The 18718-nt window shown below is 40.4% G+C and overlaps 1 protein-coding gene across 2 annotated transcripts in view; it reads left to right on the forward strand.

Moving 5' to 3' along the window:
• Positions 1-17026, forward strand: part of OTOF (otoferlin) — a 276809-nt gene extending 259783 nt beyond the window's left edge. Inside the window, exons 42-46 of one of the 2 annotated variants that reach the window (XM_044289341.1) lie at positions 2329-2427; positions 8634-8875; positions 8982-9160; positions 9307-9407; positions 16612-17026. In XM_044289341.1, the coding sequence (XP_044145276.1) occupies positions 2329-2427; positions 8634-8875; positions 8982-9160; positions 9307-9407; positions 16612-16798 (808 nt within the window). In that variant the 3' untranslated portion in view covers positions 16799-17026. The other variant, XM_044289343.1, reaches the window with a different exon arrangement.
• The last annotated feature ends 1692 nt before the right edge of the window (positions 17027-18718 follow it).

The following is an 18718-nucleotide window of genomic DNA, read 5'->3' on the forward strand; positions in this document are numbered from 1 at the left end:
TCCTTGTGATAGTCTCTGATCAGATGGATCTTTGTATTGTACATTAATATATTCATAGTGATCCAGTTTATGATCCCTTTATAATGTTAGAATCCAATGTATATAATCGTTTGTTTCATTCCTTACTCTTATCTGGCTTTGCAGCAGCTCCCTGGCATTAATTGTTAAATTTCATTTTGTCATCTTCTAAAAGCCCCGCTCCATTTTAAATTTTTCCCTGTTCCATGAATATCGTGGGTCTAGTAATGATGAGGCCCGAGTGATAGTCATTAGGACCCATCTCCTAACCAGCCACATTCTCGCAAATATTAGTTTTGGTCAAAAACTTTCCACCACCGTGGGCTGGATATGGGTCATGTTTAGGTAGATTGTCTCATTGACTGATATTGTTTCATATTCAAACAATTATGATAAAATGTCCAATATCTTATAATTAATCAACTCAGGTAAGTTGATCTACAGCCCACATTTACGTGTATATATTTCTTGTGTGTCACGTGTATGTACTGAGTATGTGAGAATTGTTTTTTTTTTTCAGGAGTACAGTATTGATGACCTCTCCTCAGGTTAGGTCATCAGTATGTGATCAGTGAGGAGTCCAACTCCTGGCACCCCTGCCGATCAGCTGTTTGAAGAGGCTACAGCACTCTGGTGACAGCGCCATACATTGTATAGTGGCTGTGCTTGGTATTACAGCCAGGCCTATTCACTTGAATGGGACTGAGCTGTACATAGGCCACGTGAACATGACGTCACTGGGACTCACCAGAAAACCACGGCCTCTTCAATCAGCTGATCGGTGAGGGTGCTAGGAGTCGCACCACCATGGATAGGCTATCGATATTGAAAACCTCTTTAAAAGGGTTGTCCGACCATTTCAAATCTTTTTTTTTTTTTTTAAAGGCTTGACATAGTGTTATTAAAAAATAAGTCATACTTACCTGACCAATCGCCCCCCACTCCTGTTCCGATGCTTACTGATCCCCCATTGGTCCCTCTCAACATGAAGGAAAGGACCACTCATCCAATCGCCGATCGCAGTGGTTCCCTGCCTCAGCCAGTGATTGGCTAAACAGACATTTGCTGTATGTTGAAAGGGATCAAGAAGCATAGACTGACAAGGTACCGGAAGCGTCAGAACAGGAGCATCATGGTATCGGTAAGGCGAGTATGTTTTTCTTCACCAAGAAGATCCTTTCATAACAATATTGTAAAAGGCCGGACAACCGCTCGAATAAAAATAGAGAAATTATAAGGCAATCTGAGCTGATTTAGTTATAGCCCGCCACTTAAAGTGAAGCGTCTGAATTACCCAAAAAAAATAATAATAATTTCATATCACTCTGACCTCGACATATAGTAATATTCTGGTAATGATTGTGTCTCCATAAAAAAAGACAAAAAAAAATAATACACATTTTATAATTTTTATTTCAATTATTTATTTTTATTCTTTTATAGCTGCATATTTTTGGGATAAAAAGAATATTAGTTAGTCAGCAACTTTTCTGTACTAAAAAAAATATGTTTTTAAAATCAAGATTATAATTTTATTAGTATTTTTAGGATTATTTTATTTTTCATTATTAATATAATTTTATTTCTTTTTGTTATCATTTTATTATCTCCACAGCAAATCTTTTTTAGATTTCATATTCTATCTGAATACATACAGATATCAGCCCTACACGGTTGACCTAGTTTCACTTCCCAAACCTGTCAGTTTGTTTTTGAAACCAGGATGGCTGATTAAAAGGGTTGCCCCCCCAAAAAATTTTTTTACTAAACTTTCAAATCCAACCTCCACTACTGAACTGACTGTTCCCCGGAGACCCTGCTGGTTTTCCTTTACACTGCTCCGGTGATGATGTCATCACCACATGGCAGCCAATTACTGGCTCCAGCAGTGATATCAGTAATGTGAACATGTCAACCCTGAACCAATGATTGGCTGTTGTGGTCATGTGTAGGGACAATATGCCATCATAGTAGATGAGTAAGAGCAGCGGGAACCAGGGAATTATCAGCGTGGCAGGGGAGGGTTATAAGGTAAGTCATTATTTTTTGTTATTTTAGGGTGTATCTGGGTTATTTAGCATTTTTTATGGCTTGGAAGCCCCTGTAAGAATCCTGTAGTCCCATACAAGCCCTATGTGGTGTGGTCAGCTTTAGTCTTTAACACCTGTCCGTAGCCCTTCGATTCCAGGTAGACCGACCAAGGGATGGCAGTAGCAGGAGGTGACCAGCTCCAACATCTCCAGTATCCCAACCACTCCCATCGTCCTTTCATGGCACCACATCTCACTAATCTCACTATCTCCTTACCAGATACGAGCTTAGAGTGATAATATGGAATACTGATGAGGTAATACTGGAAGATGATGATTACTTCACAGGAGAAAAGTCTAGTGACATTTTTGTAAGGGGGTACGTACCAGCGAACGCAAAAATTCCCAAAAATCTGCCTTTGTGTTATGTGTGGGCTTCTGTGTACATTTGTGCCGCACACACTGGTTCCTATGCTGCTGTTGTTGCCGGTTTTACGCTTTTGTGTTGTGAGTGAATAACAAAAATTTTGCTTTTTTTTTTGTTTGGTTCTTTTTTTTTTCTCTTTCTTCTTGGTGTTTATCGTGGTGCTGTTGTCCACTAGTTTTGAGCTGCGTGTTATAATTTGGAACACTGATGAAGTGATTTTAGAAGATGATGCTTTCATGACAGGAGAGAAGATGTCTGACATCTATGTTAAGGGGTAATGATGCACGGCCCGTCCCCTCTCGCACCCACAGCCAACCCCCCCTCTAACCTTCCTCACCCTTCTCCCTGGGCAAACAGAATGTGCATATCCCCTGTCACTCATTGCTGCTTGTCTCACTGCACTGAACTGCACTGGTATGCTGCATTCTTTGTTGGCCCGCTCCCATCTCTAGCTCGTGTTCGGGTTGCCATGTGGTGGTTCTGTTGGGTTATTTTGATCACATGAAATTACTCTTCAGTTTCTGAGGGCAAAGAAAATAAATTCTGGGGTCTCAAACGCTTTTAAAATATGGCATTGCTTCTTAAGACTCATCCACCATGATTTGCCCAAAATTCAAGAAGAAGAGCAAATTATATGAATTATTATTTATAATTTTTTATTATGTGTTTGCTTCAAATTTTAAACTTACTAGATTTAAAAATATATATCGCTCTATAGATGATTACTTTTTTTTTCCATGTTTTATTACTAGCATAATATATTTGGTTTACTTTTGACCTTTTTTGCATACTGCTACTTTTTTATTTCATATTTTCAAATTATTGCTCTATATTGTGTTTTCAGGCTTATTTAATATTTTTTTTAAACTAAAAATATTAATTTAGTTCATTGTCCCTGTCAAAAAAGGATTTTTTTTGTAAAATACAGTGAGACCTCTCCGGAAGACCACCTTTTTGAGAGGGTCTAGAGTTCCTATGACAGATATCCAGTTCCACCATATATTATAAACGCTTGTCATCTTCCTTGGGGAGACCACCTCTCTAGAAGACTACTTTTCAATACAATTATAGGTGGTCATCTCAAAGAGGTTGTATTGGACCATAATTAATAACGCCCATGAAAGTGGTCAATAAAGTAAATGATTACTTTGAGCAGGGTAAATATATTGAGATATAGCAATCAAGCAGTTCCCTAAGAATATACCCACACAGCTTTCATATTAATTTCCATTTTATAGGACTTATTTAAAAATATTTTCGAAAGCTCTGAGTATATTTCTTGCCATAAAAATAAAGAAATGGAATGCTTTTATGGCATTAAAATGTTCTCAGGTTTCATAGTTTTTTTAATCTGCCCAGAGTACTCCAAACACTGCATATTTTGTCCCATATACCTGAGTTTCATGTCAGCACTTTCCTTCCCCTGTTCTCAGCATCACTACATCCTGGCAGGATGTTTACATGCAGCACTTCCTGTTTTCATCAGCTTCCTGCTGGAGTTTCTAATCACATCCAGCATGCTTTGCTCTGTAATTTTTCATAGGGCTTGCATTGCCTAAGAGGGGAGGTGTACAGTGTGATAGGTGGAGCAAACGCAGAGAAGCATCTCAGCATGCTGGCATTGGTCGGAAAACCCAACAGGAAACTGAAGAAAACAAGAAGTTCTGCATGTAAACTGTTTGTAAACATCCTGCCAGGATGCAGCAATGCTAATAACGGGAAGGAAGCTGACATGAAAAACAGATCTGATGCAAAAATATGCAGTGTTTGGGGTACTCTGTGCAGATAAAAGAAAAATCATTATGAAACTGGAGAACCCTTTCAATTTTCAATAGTTGCAGGACTTTTTTTATTTTAAAAACTAGATATGTATAAATAAAATTTTTTAAAAAAAAAGAACACAAAAGAATACAAAAATAAAAGGTACACATAACATGAAAAATGTAATCAAATAAAGAACATGAAACATGAAAAGTGAAATTGAAGAAAAAATGAAATTGAAATAAAATAATAAAAGTTAGCTAACTTAAGATAAATAAAAAAACTGAATGTTAATTAAACATATATAGGAATAAAAGCTATAACAAACTCAAATTTTATTATGTAAAAAAATTAATACAATAAATATAGAAAAATTTAATCTAAGAATATAATTATCTGGCAAAAATGTAATGTACTGTAATTTTCCACAATCCACATCATATTTATTGGGTGTCCGATAGCTATCTTTGCTCTTCAGTATGATGTCTACCCTCAGGACTGGAGAGGTCTTTCTTGCCCCGGTACCACCACACAATCCCACCAGCTGGCGATGCTCTGAGGAGCAGGTGTGACTGCACACAGTGTGTTTCATGTGTTTGCGCCAATTAAATAAGATAATAAGAACCAAGGGTCTGTTTCCTATTACGCCATTATTTTTGCATTGTGTTTCTTGAAAGCAGGTAAGTTTCTTCATAACCTTTTTGTTTCTGAAAGGGATTTAAGCAGCCATTGTCGGCCCCTTCAGCAACAATGAGGTTAACTCCGAAGAACGGTAGTTCATAGGGTAGAGGCTCTCCATTACTGGAGCATTTGCATGGCATGCCAGCTCTCACTTTCCTCTCCTGGAGTTATACGTTCTCCTTTTATAGTAAAGCTCATTTACTGAATGCGCTACAAAAGTTACCCTCAACCATGGCAGCCGACCGGGTGCTGGTAATAACCGCGCCATAGCAATGACTGGTCACTTCTGATTGGTTGACGTATTGGTTAGCATATTGCAAATGGCGGACCTGGAAACCATACCAGTAAATTAGCTCTAAGGGGTAATGGTGGCAGTTCCATCTGTCTGTGTGGCTGTCCATTTCCATTCTCGGGGGGCATGTTGGCGGGTGGTTTGTGCCAGTGTGTGTTTTTGAAGTGTGCGTTTGCATGCGCGTCTTTAACTATAGGAAGAATGGTTGTTTCTGTGTTGTACAGGTCCTTCTAAAAAAATTAGCATATTGTGATAAAGTTCATTATTTTCTGTAATGTACTGATAAACATTAGACTTTCATATATTTTAGATTCATTACACACAACTGAAGTAGTTCAAGCCTTTTATTGTTTTAGTATTGATGATTTTGGCATACAGCTCATGAAAACCCCAAATTCCTATCTCAAAAAATTAGCATATCATGAAAAGGTTCTCTAAACGAGCTATTAACCTAATCATCTGAATCAACTAATTAACTCTAAACACCTGCAAAAGATTCCTGAGGCTTTTAAAAACTCCCAGCCTGGTTCATTACTCAAAACCGCAATCATGGGTAAGACTGCCGACCTGACTGCTGTCCAGAAGGCCATCATTGACACCCTCAAGCAAGAGGGTAAGACACAGAAAGACATTTCTGAAGGAATAGGCTGTTCCCAGAGTGCTGTATCAAGGCACCTCAGTGGGAAGTCTGTGGGAAGGAAAAAGTGTGGCAGAAAACGCTGCACAACGAGAAGAGGTGACCGGACCCTGAGGAAGATTGTGGAGAAGGACCGATTCCAGACCTTGGGGGACCTGCGGAAGCAGTGGACTGAGTCTGGAGTAGAAACATCCAGAGCCACCGTGTACAGGTGTGTGCAGGAAATGGGCTACAGGTGCCGCATTCCCCAGAAACAGCGGCAGAAGCGCCTGACCTGGGCTACAGAGAAGCAGCACTGGACTGTTGCTCAGTGGTCCAAAGTACTTTTTTCGGATAAAGGAAATTTTGCATGTCATTCGGAAATCAAGGTGCCAGAGTCTGGAGGAAGACTGGGGAGAGGGAAATGCCAAAATGCCTGAAGTCCAGTGTCAAGTACCCATAGTCAGTGATGGTCTGGGGTGCCATGTCAGCTGCTGGTGTTGGTCCACTGTGTTTTATCAAGGGCAGGGGCAATGCAGCTAGCTATCAGGAGATTTTGGAGCACTTCATGCTTCCATCTGCTGAAAAGCTTTATGGAGATGAAGATGTCATTTTTCAGCACGACCTGGCACCTGCTCACAGTGCCAAAACCACTGGTAAATGGTTTACTGACCATGGTATTACTGTGCTCAATTGGCCTGCCAACTCTCCTGACCTGAACCCCATAGAGAATCTGTGGGATATTGGGAAGAGAAAGTTGAGAGACGCAAGACCCAACACTCTGGATGAGCTTAAGGCCGCTATCGAAGCATCCTGGGCCTCCATAACACCTCAGCAGTGCCACAGGCTGATTGCCTCCATGCCACGCCGCATTGAAGCCTCCTGGGCCTCCATAACACCTCAGCAGTGCCACAGGCGGATTGCCTCCATGCCACGCCGCATTGAAGCATCCTGGGCCTCCATAACACCTCAGCAGTGCCACAGGCTGATTGCCTCCATGCCACGCCGCATTGAAGCAGTCATTTCTGCAAAAGGATTCCCGACCAAGTATTGAGTGCAGAACTGAACATCATTATTTGAAGGTTGACTTTTTTTGTATAAAAAACACTTTTCTTTTATTGGTCGGATGAAATATGCTAATTTTTTTAGATAGGAAATTTGGGGTTTTCATGATCTGTATGCCAAAATCATCAATATTAAAACAATAAAAGGCTTGAACTACTTCAGTTGGTGTGTAATGAATCTAAAATATATGAAAGTCTAATGTTTATCAGTACATTACAGAAAATAATTAACTTTATCACAATATGCTAATTTTTTGAGAAGGACCTGTATATTATTGTGTAAGATGTATGTGTCTGTAAAAATGTGTTAAAAAATGTCATAAAATGTATTTATAATGGAACAAAAAAAAATTTAAGAATAGTATTTTTGGCTCCCGATTCCATAATCATTTTATCATAATTACTAAAAAATATATTTCATTGTGGGTTTCAATAATCAATAAGCGTATAACCCAGAAAATGTTTAGAATCAGCTGAAATATATATTTGGAAAAAAACATTAAAATATAACTAAATGAAATAGGAAAATATTTGTAATAATAATGCAGTAAATTCAAGTTTAAAACTTCTTAATGTAAGGGAAGAGTCTATGTTGTTTAAAATGTAAGAAAACACTAATTAAAAATTTAAGAAAAAGAATTAGAGCCATTTTTTTAATTTAAGAATATTCTTAATTTAAATTTGAAATATTCTTAAAAAACATTAGCATTTTTAGGAATCTGAATTTTGCATGAAAAAAATTAATTAAATTAATTAAAATGCCCTCAGATTTCCTTGTACGAATGACAGCTTTATGCTTTGCTATACATCATGTATCTTGAGAGTAGCTTACTGCCAAAAATAATAACTTTCACACTAGCGCTTTAGTTTTCCGGTATTGAGTTCTGTCATAGGGGCTCAATACTGGAAAAAAAACGCTTCAGTTTTGTCCCCATTCATTGTCAATGGGGACAAAACTGAACTGAACACAATGGAATGCTCCAAAATGCATTCTGTTCTCATACCGGAGAGCATGCTGCGGTTTTCTTTCCGTCCTGATATGCGGAGCAAGACGGATCCGGCATCACCCACAATGCAAGTCAATGGGGACGGATCCGTTTTCTCTGCCACAATAGAAAATGAATCCGTCCCCCATTGACTTTCAATGGAGTTAATGATGGATCCGTTTTGGCAATGTTAAAGATAATGCAACCGGATCTGTTCGTAACGGATGCAGACGGTTGTATTATCACGGAAGCGTTTTTGCTGGACCCTGCCGGATGCAGCAAAAACGCTAGTGTAAAAGTAGCCTAAGAGGAAATTATATAGAATCCGTAAAAAAAAATTATACATTTGATCTTGCAAATATATTTTATTTATTTTTAAATTATTTTTTAATTAAAAGAGTTGAACAGTATTTAAAAAAAAAAATAGCTGATTTCTTCCATGCATGTTACAGCACAGCCCCATCCATTTTACTGATGTAGAACTGCAATACCAGACACTACCTGTAGATGGGAGTGGCGCTGTTTCTGGAAAAGACTCTGCTAGATTTCTAATCCTGTACAACCTCTTTAATACTTGAAATATGCCAGATTCCTAACCATCTAATATACAATCTTAGTATCATGGCCCAAAAAAAATTCCTGATAACGATTTCATAATATTTTTATTACATTTTTTTACTTTTCTCCTGAAAAAATGCTAAAATTTATAATTAAAAATTAAGAAATTAACTTTCTTCTTCCTTTGGTGGAATATTCAGGTGGCTGAAAGGTCAGCAGGAAGATAAACAAGACACCGATGTCCATTACCATTCCCTTACTGGTGAGGGAAATTTCAACTGGAGGTTTCTCTTCCCATTTGACTATTTGATGGCCGAAGAGAAGATTGTCATCTCCAAGAAAGAATCCATGTTCTCTTGGGATGAGACTGAGTACAAGATCCCAGCACGTCTTACTCTTCAGGTCTGGGACGCCGACCACTTCTCTGCTGATGATTTCCTCGGTAGGTCAATTTGGTGAATTTTTTTTTCATCGCTGATGAGACCGGAGAATAAAAAGGTTTCAATGATGAAATAAGTTATTGAACCATTAACATATTTCCCCAACAGGTGCAATTGAGCTCGACTTGAACCGTTTTCCTCGTGGAGCAAAGACAGCGAAGCAGTGCTCCATAGACATGGCGGCCCCAGAAGTTGATTTGCCAATGGTCTCAATCTTTAAACAGAAGAGGGTGAAAGGATGGTGGCCATTCGTTGCCCGGAATGAAAATGATGAGATGGAGCTCACTGTAAGACGGAAATTAATTTTAAATACAATTTCCATAAAATTTGTATTTCTTGCTACCAAAAAGGAGATATTTTTGAACTTGCTGTATCTTTTTGGATAAAGGCAGCTGATCAATGGTAAGAGGTTACTTTCTTTTATTCTTTTTAGGGTAAAGTAGAAGCAGAACTTCACCTCATGACGGCAGAAGAAGCGGAGAAATCTCCAGCTGGACTGGGTCGTAATGAACCAGATCCACTTGAAAAACCAAAGTAAGTGAGGTTATTATAAGGTCTACTCCGGCCATGTTACCATTGAGATAAACCTCAACATAGTGAGGAATCGAGACCACGCTGATCGTGTAGACAGTCAACCAGGAGCAGCAATTCACTGAAACAATGAGCCGGAAAGACTATGGAAACAAAACTATAGGACATAGTGGCCAACATTACAGAATCTTTTTCAGGGACATAGGCACTGTTGTCAGCTGTAGCAACATTTTGACCCTTTAGCATCCTTGTAGCCATACCTCCTTAATGAATAAGCCATGCTGTCCAAAATCTCACTGACAATTAGCCCATTTACTAATTTTAGCCCTAATTACAGACCCCTCTAAATATAATGAGCTGAGCAACCAAATTCTCTTGTGTATCTAAAATATAATACATGTTATAAAGGCTCAAATAACAGGGCCATTCAGTGCTCACAGAACAATGCCATAACTTTCTCATATAACAGGACTATACAGTGTTAAATAACAGGGCTTTAGAGTGTTCAGAAAACAGGACAATAGAGTGCTGAAATAACAGAGCCATAGAGTGCTCAGATAACAGGGCTATAGAGTCATCAGATAACAGAGCCATAGAGTCCTCAGATAACAGAGCCATAGATTGCTCAGATAACAGAGCCATAGAGTGCTCAGATAACAGAGCCATAGAGTGCTCAGATAACAGAGCCATAGATTGCTCAGATAACAGAGCCATAGAGTCCTCAGATAACAGAGCCATAGAGTCCTCAGATAACAGAGCCATAGAGTCCTCAGATAACAGAGCCATAGAGTCCTCAGATAAGAGACATAGAGTCCTCAGATAAGAGACATAGAGTCATCAGATAACAGAGACATAGAGTCCTCAGATAACAGAGCCATAGAGTCCTCAGATAACAGAGCCATAGAGTCCTGAGATAACAGAGCCATAGAGTCCTCAGATAACAGAGACATAGAGTCCTGAGATAACAGAGCCATAGAGTCCTCAGATAACAGAGACATAGAGTCCTCAGATAACAGAGCCATAGAGTCCTCAGATAACAGAGCCATAGAGTCCTCAGATAACAGAGCCATAGAGTCCTCAGATAAGAGACATAGAGTCATCAGATAACAGAGACATAGAGTCCTCAGATAACAGAGCCATAGAGTCCTCAAATAACAGAGCCATAGAGCCCTCGGATAACAGAACTATAGAGTGCTGAAGTAACAGAGCCATAGAGTCCTCAGATAACAGAGCCATAGAGTCCTCAGATAACAGAGCCATAGAGTCCTCAGATAACAGAGCCATAGAGTGCTCAAATCACATGGCCATAGAGTGCTCAGATAACAGAGCCGTACAGTGCTCTGCCATACAGTACTCGAATAAAAGACTATACAGTGCTCAAATCACAGGGCCATGCAGCATCAGAATAGTAAGGTTTTGGGGTAATTAGCAGAACTATTCAAAGTGTAAATAACGGTATGACTTATATACTGCCATATGGTCAGAATCTTGGATATCCTGAAAGCCATTGCTGGACACCTAGAGCCAGTAGATTGCACATTCAGATGTCAAGCCAGAGCTAACCCACCCAGACGTTTGCCCAGTGTTAGGCTCTTAGATGCCCACCTAGAGCCATTGCTAGGTACTCCTACAGACACCCTGAGTCAAGCATTAGCTTATCCAGAACCCTGCCATAGACCTTACAGGGAAATTTCCCGGTGGGCCGATGCCCAGGGGGCCGCCTAGGACCTTTTCACGGCCAGACAGTGGAAGCTTTTGGGGATGTATTTTGTGCTTCTGGCAGTATTTTGTGGTGGACTGTGGTATTTGGCTCTGTTGGGGTGGTATAATGTGCCACAATATGGTATTGCTGGCCCTGCCTTCCATCAATTTAGACGCAACTACAAAACAGGGCCACTTTTAGTATTTTTTCCAGGGCCACTTTGTTTCCAGTCCGCCCCTGCCTGCAATCACCCAGATGTTCATTAAGAGGCAGTTTCCTTCATCCAGGTTCAGGCCCTAGTCCATTACCAGGTGTTTAGCCACTCAGACCTTAACCTCAACCTAATAAGTCCACATCGTTACGTCATAGTCCACCCGTGTACTTTCTCATTCTGCTGACTTCCTGATGGTTCATATTTTGTTGATGGGGACTAAGGACAAGACCCTGCACTGTAAAGATGTGTATAAAGTGAGGAGAACCGATCATGGAGTAACATACTGTGGCAGGCCACCTGATTTTAATACATTCGGGTCCAGTGGATGTGTTTTAATGGATGTCCCGAGGCAGAAAGCAGTAAAAAGGCCCAGAGTTGGACACTTGATATGTTTTTTAATGGCAGAAAGCTCTTACTTTTACTCTACAGTAATTTCCAAATTTGAGTCCTTGCTCTTCTTGGGAATGTTTGTCTGATCTTAGTGTCTATGACCAGCTCTCCACTACTATAAAAAACATTATAGACCCCAATAAATGTTGGGTTTGTGGTAATCTTTTGCATGATATGGCCTCTTACTGACTTTCATTCCTGATCCATTTTATCTTTCATTGACTTTCATTTTCCTCCTTTTTATTTTTCTCTTTACCTCCCTCTTCCTTTCTGACTTTCCGTCTCACCGTCACCACCATCTTCTCTGCACCAGCCGGCCAGATACCAGCTTTATTTGGTTTCTCAACCCTTTGAAGTCTATCCGCTACTTCATTTGGCATACTTACCGCTGGCTGATTCTGAAAATCCTTATCCTCATACTACTTCTTCTCATGGTGGGACTATTCCTGTACTCTTTGCCTGGATACTTGGTGAAGAAAATTCTCGGAGCCTGAGGACCTCTGTGATGGTACTGTCCTTCCAATATGTCACTCTATCTCATTTTTCTAGAAAGTTTTCCACTTTTTCTATACATTTCCTGACTCTCACCCCGGCAGCTAAGGAAATACTATGGCCAATTTATACTATGTGACATGATACCCCTGAGATCATGCTCTGATTTTACACCAAGCACATGAAAACAATTGTGTCATGTTCCATTAGATGCCATGTTATGAACATATCTTACCACAAATGAGCACAGAGGCCACTTGTGGCTCCGTAATGTAGAACTGTCGGGACTTTGTATTCTTCAGTAAAGGCTCTGTCCACATGGCCTTGCTGTATGCAGGAGGCTTTCTATTAAATAGTCATGTAATGTCTTAATTGGTTAAGGGCTGTCCACCATATATTTACCGCAGGTGGTCCAGTTTCCTAGAGCTTGCACCATAGTATACTTATGATGCAGATTTTAGCCGGCTGTCTGAGTGATCGAGCAGTCAAATGCCAGGTCCTTCACTGCCAGGGACCCTGCAGAAAAGATGATTTCCACAGCTTCTGCCTCTGCTGGTCCTGTTGGCCATGTGACTAGTCACCTGGTTGTTAGGATGCCAGTACTAAGAGACAGCCGCTAGGTCTAACTACACCCAAGACAGCCCTAACAATGACAGCAAGTGGGCAGATTTCCCCTTCAATGTTAAGCCCCCAGTGTTTTTTTCTGACTGTTTGGATATGGATCAAAAAAACTAAATGTAAAAATACACAAAAAAATAACCTCCAAAAAGTCCCTCACTGTAGTCATACTGCTCAGCAAGACCTGAAGATTGGAAACTGGACATGTAATGTATTGACATTTGTGGATGACAATGAGGAACTTAAATAAAAAAGTCTATTTTATGATAAGACTGGAACAAAATAGCTAAAATATAGAAAATCATATTAACAAAAACATTTTTCAAACTATAAGCCTAAAAAATTAATTATTTACACAAATATAAACTGAAAATAAAAAACACATCGCTAGCCCAGTAAATAAAATAGTTATAGCCATAAATTTAACACATGCGAAAAATGGCTAAAGCGTGTGTAGTCCTGAAGACCGAAATGACCCTGATCCTGAACTATTCTGGAATCACTCTATTTTTTTGGGTGAGAGTTGGGGTGAGATGATGTTCATAATTTCTGCAACGTTCTCCCTAAATTCTCCCACTTTTTTTTGTTAATTTTTGAGAAAAAAAACAAAAAACTTCTATGAAGATCTCATATGATTCGCAGACTACCTGCCAGGTGTAACATCTGAGATAATTGTGTATATATCAATTTCAAGTTCTTTACGCTAGACATGGAGGTCAAATGCTTTATGTGTTATAGAGCATCAATCCTAAGGCCTAGAATCACTCATGTACTATGTAAATGTACAGGAGATCGAGGGCAATGTTTGTCCAAAAGGCTAGCCCATAATCAATGGTGGAGCAACAGTGGGTGATGATCTACTAAGTAATAGCCAGAGACTTCTGGTAGAGCATAAAACATCCTGCTCAGTACTGAGGGCTACATTATGATCCATGGTGGATGGATAGGACCTACCGTTATTTACAGAACTAGCACCCTAATTGAGGTATGATCCTTGGTGGGCATCAACACTATTGAGCATTGGTGTTTTGAAGGGTAGCTTATGACTCATTGTGGAGCATCAGCACCAGTGGGTATTGGTGTCTGAAGGCATCACCTATGGCTTCCCATTAGCACCTAGTTGGTATTGGTCCAATCTTTCGTGGGCATCAACATCCAGTTGGGTATTGCTGTCATGAAGGATAGCTGATGGTCAATGGTGAAGTACCAATATTAGTAGGTATCAGTGACAAAAGGCATAATTTATAGCACCCTAGGCAATATCTTGGTGGTTAGGCAATGATCCATGGTGATAGATCAACACCCTGATGGGTAGTGGCATGCTGTGTGTTAACCTACAATCCCTAGTGTAATACCAACACTCTAGTAGGTATGGGGTGAAAAACATTTGGTCATTAGGTCTTCATAATCATATGAAGATGTTGCCCTCACAGAAGCCGATCAGATCAGTGCTTTCATTTATCAATCTGTTCTACAAGATTCAGGTTCTTTGCCATCAAAAGAATGAGTTCCAGTCATGACGGCACTTTCCTACCACATACTAATGTATTTGTACTAATCCAACTAATTTTACATTTCAGGACGTCACCTCCAATAATGATTGACTTACTAACAATGTCTACTTCTTCCTGCTCCTTCTTCCACCATCCTCCCCCACTCCTCCTGCTTATTTTCTTTCATGCTGCCTTGGACAGTCGGCCCGACACTTCTTTCATCTGGTTCCTCAACCCACTAAAATCCATAAAGTACCTCATCTGTAACCGATACAAGTGGCTCATCATTAAGATCATCCTGGCGTTGCTACTTTTGGCCATGGTGGCGCTCTTCCTGTATAGCATGCCAGGATACATGGTCAAGAAACTGCTGGGAGCATGAAGAGACGCCTGGGAGAATAGACTCAGCAGTGCCTATGCTTTCTCAAGAAGATGTTTGTTCTTTCCACCATAGACTGTATAGTATTGTCAGGGGGTTTCAACACAAAAATGTATTCTGTGTGAATTACTTTAGCATTTCTTCTGAGAAGCCCAGAAGGGAAAAGTCTAACTGAGGGTCAAGAGCCAACCTTGGAGTTGTGTTTTCCCGTAGACTTAGAACCCTTCGAGCTGATAACATGGATGCTCTATTCTTAGGAGGTTTTCCTAGGAGAATGTTTGAAATAGATCTATCCGTGCAACTATGTTCTTTGTGTGAGTTTACGAGTTTTGCCCCGTGCAAACCTTCTGCATGGCCTACATGCTGTTCAATTGTGGCATTAAAAGGGAATTGGTCACTGGGACAGGCCCATTCACATTAACTACATTTTAGAAGACCCCAAAGATAATGAGCTAAGAAAAGCAATATAAGACTCTTCCCACACCATATCATAGGTGGCCTTCTCCTCTGTGAGCTCACCCATCAGAAAGAGGGGCATATGGGACAATGCTTTAAATTCCTTGACACCTAGGACACAGGAAGGTCCAAAATCAGAGGTGGTGGCTCTAACATTTCTGTCCAGTAGGCAGATGATTTTGAACCATCAAATTGAGGAGTACAGATGCCCTAATCTACCAATTACAGCCAACTTTGACTTCCAGTGTTGCATCCAATGTATGCAAATGCCGATTCGGTCTTGATTTTCAAAAAATTGCAATTTGAAATGAGAAAATCGATCCTTTCAAGTTACCAAATCTACAACTTTCCTGTAAAAAAACGGGACCCAAAGTTGTAGATTTCAAGCAAAACCAACTGGTCCCAAAGTTCACTACAGGAGGGCAAACGTTAAGTCAGTGGAATGTTTGGAGACCTCATCGAGGGCCACTGCTTTACAGATTTAAATTACATTTGATCCTCCATGTGGGGGGGTGACCTCAATAGTTACAAAATAATTCCAAGGTCTTGCCCCCCCCCCCCCCCAATTAGAACAAAATGCGTTTCTTGAGAAACCGCACTTTTTTGCCTTACCGCTACAAAGCCCAAATACTCAAGCAAACGCACTGACGCAGAGAACAAAGAATCTATTTTCAAATAATTTTATTTAAAAAAAAGAGCACAATATTAGTCACATTTTTGAACAAAAAATTTTAAAGATCAGTTGAACAAATTTGTATTTTCCTACATCACGTAATAGTTTTTTTTTTCGTTAAATGAAGAGAATTTTATAAATTAAGATATTGACGAATGGCTTCAACCCTATCGACCTTCCAAAAATCAAACGCCATTTATAATTCATTCACTAGCAATTTTTAAATGATCAAATTTTGCGCTATCGCGTTTCCGTTTTTTTTCGGGTTATTCTTTTTAGAAAGCTTTAGACCCTCCCCAGCCTTTTAAGAGCATTTTAGAAATAATCCACCTGAAACACCGAAAATCTGAAGAGTAAAAAACAAAAGTGAAATCTGAGGTCAAGTATATAGGACGCGTTTCATGCAATTTTGGTTTTCTTTTTGAGGGAAACGGAGAATAATTCCCAAAGAGAGATTGATGACTTTTGAGATGTGACTAGAGATGAGCAAATTTCAGGTTACGAAACTCGTGCAGCCCTAGTTTGTGTTTGAAGTGTGACCTCATCGCGACATCACTAGCTCCTCCCTCACAGCAATACCGCTTTGGTTTTGTCCCCTCCCTCGTTGTAGGCAGTCGTCTCCTGCTTTGCACTAATTTGAGTTGTGAACTTTGTAAAGAAATTTATTTGTAAGTTTTGCGGAATGAATTATAATTTGTTTTTCTGTTGTTTTTTTTCTTCCCGTTTCGTCTGTTTCTGTGTTTGTTGTTTTATCGTTTGTTACAATAAAATGGTGAATCCGCGGCTCCAGTCGTCCTAATACCAGTCTGATGTGGCTGCTGACGCCTCTGCGTATCGTGCGAGTGCTGCTCTGGAGGCATTACAAGTGGCACTTGTTCGGTTTGCTCCTGGCGCTCATTGTGCTTGTGTTTGTGGCGCTATCTTTGTATACGGTGCCAGGGGTGCTCAACCAGAGATTCCTGAACCCGGGCAGATGAAGGGTGGATTAGCTTAGATACCCCGATGCAGCACTCCATAGTGAGTCATGTGGATCTCTGAGGCAGTATCACACATGAGATGCTTAGCTACATCAGCTTCTCACATGATAGGCAGAGCAGACAGTATCACACAGGATAGGATTAGATACACAGCTCAGCAGACAGTATCACACAGGATAGGATTAGATACACAGCTCAGCAGACAGTATCACACATGGTAGGATTAGATACACAGCTCAGCAGACAGTATCACACAGGATAGGATTAGATACACAGCCCAGCAGACAGTATCACACAGAATAGGATTAGATACACAGCTCAGCAGGCAGTATCACACAGGATAGGATTAGATACACAGCCCAGCAGACAGTATCACACAGGATAGGATTAGATACACAGCTCAGCAGGCAGTATCACACAGGATAGGATTAGATACACAGCTCAGCAGGCAGTATCACACAGGAGAGGATTAGATACACAGCTCAGCAGGCAGTATCACACAGGATAGGATTAGATACACAGCTCAGCAGACAGTATCACACAGGATAGGATTAGATACACAGCTCAGCAGACAGTATCACACAGGATAGGATTAGATACACAGATCAGCAGACAGTATCACACAGGATAGGATTAGATACACAGCTCAGCAGACAGTATCACACAGGATAGGATTAGATACACAGCTCAGCAGACAGTATCACACAGGATAGGATTAGATACACAGATCAGCAGACAGTATCACACATGATAGGAATAGATACACAGCTCAGCAGACAGTATCACACATGATAGGATTAGATACACAGCTCAGCAGACAGTATCACACAGGATAGGATTAGATACACAGCTCAGCAGACAGTATCACACAGAATAGGATTAGATACACAGCTCAGCAGACAGTATCACACAGGATAGGATTAGATACACAGCTCAGCAGACAGTATCACACAGGATAGGATTAGATACACAGCTCAGCAGACAGTATCACACAGGATAGGATTAGATACACAGCTCAGCAGACAGTATCACACAGGATAGGATTAGATACACAGCTCAGCAGACAATATCACACAGGATAGGATTAGATACACAGCTCAGCAGACAGTATCACACAGGATAGGATTAGATACACAGCTCAGCAGACAGTATCACACAGGATAGGATTAGATACACAGCTCAGCAGACAGTATCACACAGGATAGGATTAGATACACAGCTCAGCAGACAGTATCACACAGGATAGGATTAGATACACAGCTCAGCAGACAGTATCACACAGGATAGGATTAGATACACAGCTCAGCAGACAGTATCACACAGGATAGGATTAGATACACAGCTCAGCAGTCAGTATCACACAGAATAGGATTAGATACACAGCTCAGCAGACAGTATCACACATGGCAGAATTAGATACACAGCTCAGCAGACAGTATCACACAGGATAGGATTAGATACACAGCTCAGCAGTCAGTATCACACAGGATAGGATTAGATCCATAGCTCAGCAGACAGTATCACACAGGATAGGATTAGATACACAGCTCAGCAGGCAGTATCACACAGGATAGGATTAGATACACAGCTCAGCAGACAGTATCACACAGGATAGGATTAGATACACAGCTCGGCAGGCAGTATCACACAGGATAGGATTAGATACACAGCTCAGCAGACTATCACACAGGATAGGATTAGATACACAGCTCAGCAGACAGTATCACACAGGATAGGATTAGATACACAGCTCGGCAGGCAGTATCACACAGGATAAGATTAGATACACAGCTCAGCAGACAGTATCACACAGGATAGGATTAGATACACAGCTCAGCAGACGGTATCACACATGATGGATTAGATACACAGCTCAGCAGGCAGTATCACACAGGATAGGATTAGATACACAGCTCAGCA

Source organism: Bufo gargarizans, chromosome 4 (assembly GCF_014858855.1).
Source record: "Bufo gargarizans isolate SCDJY-AF-19 chromosome 4, ASM1485885v1, whole genome shotgun sequence".
Taxonomy (NCBI): domain Eukaryota; kingdom Metazoa; phylum Chordata; class Amphibia; order Anura; family Bufonidae; genus Bufo; species Bufo gargarizans.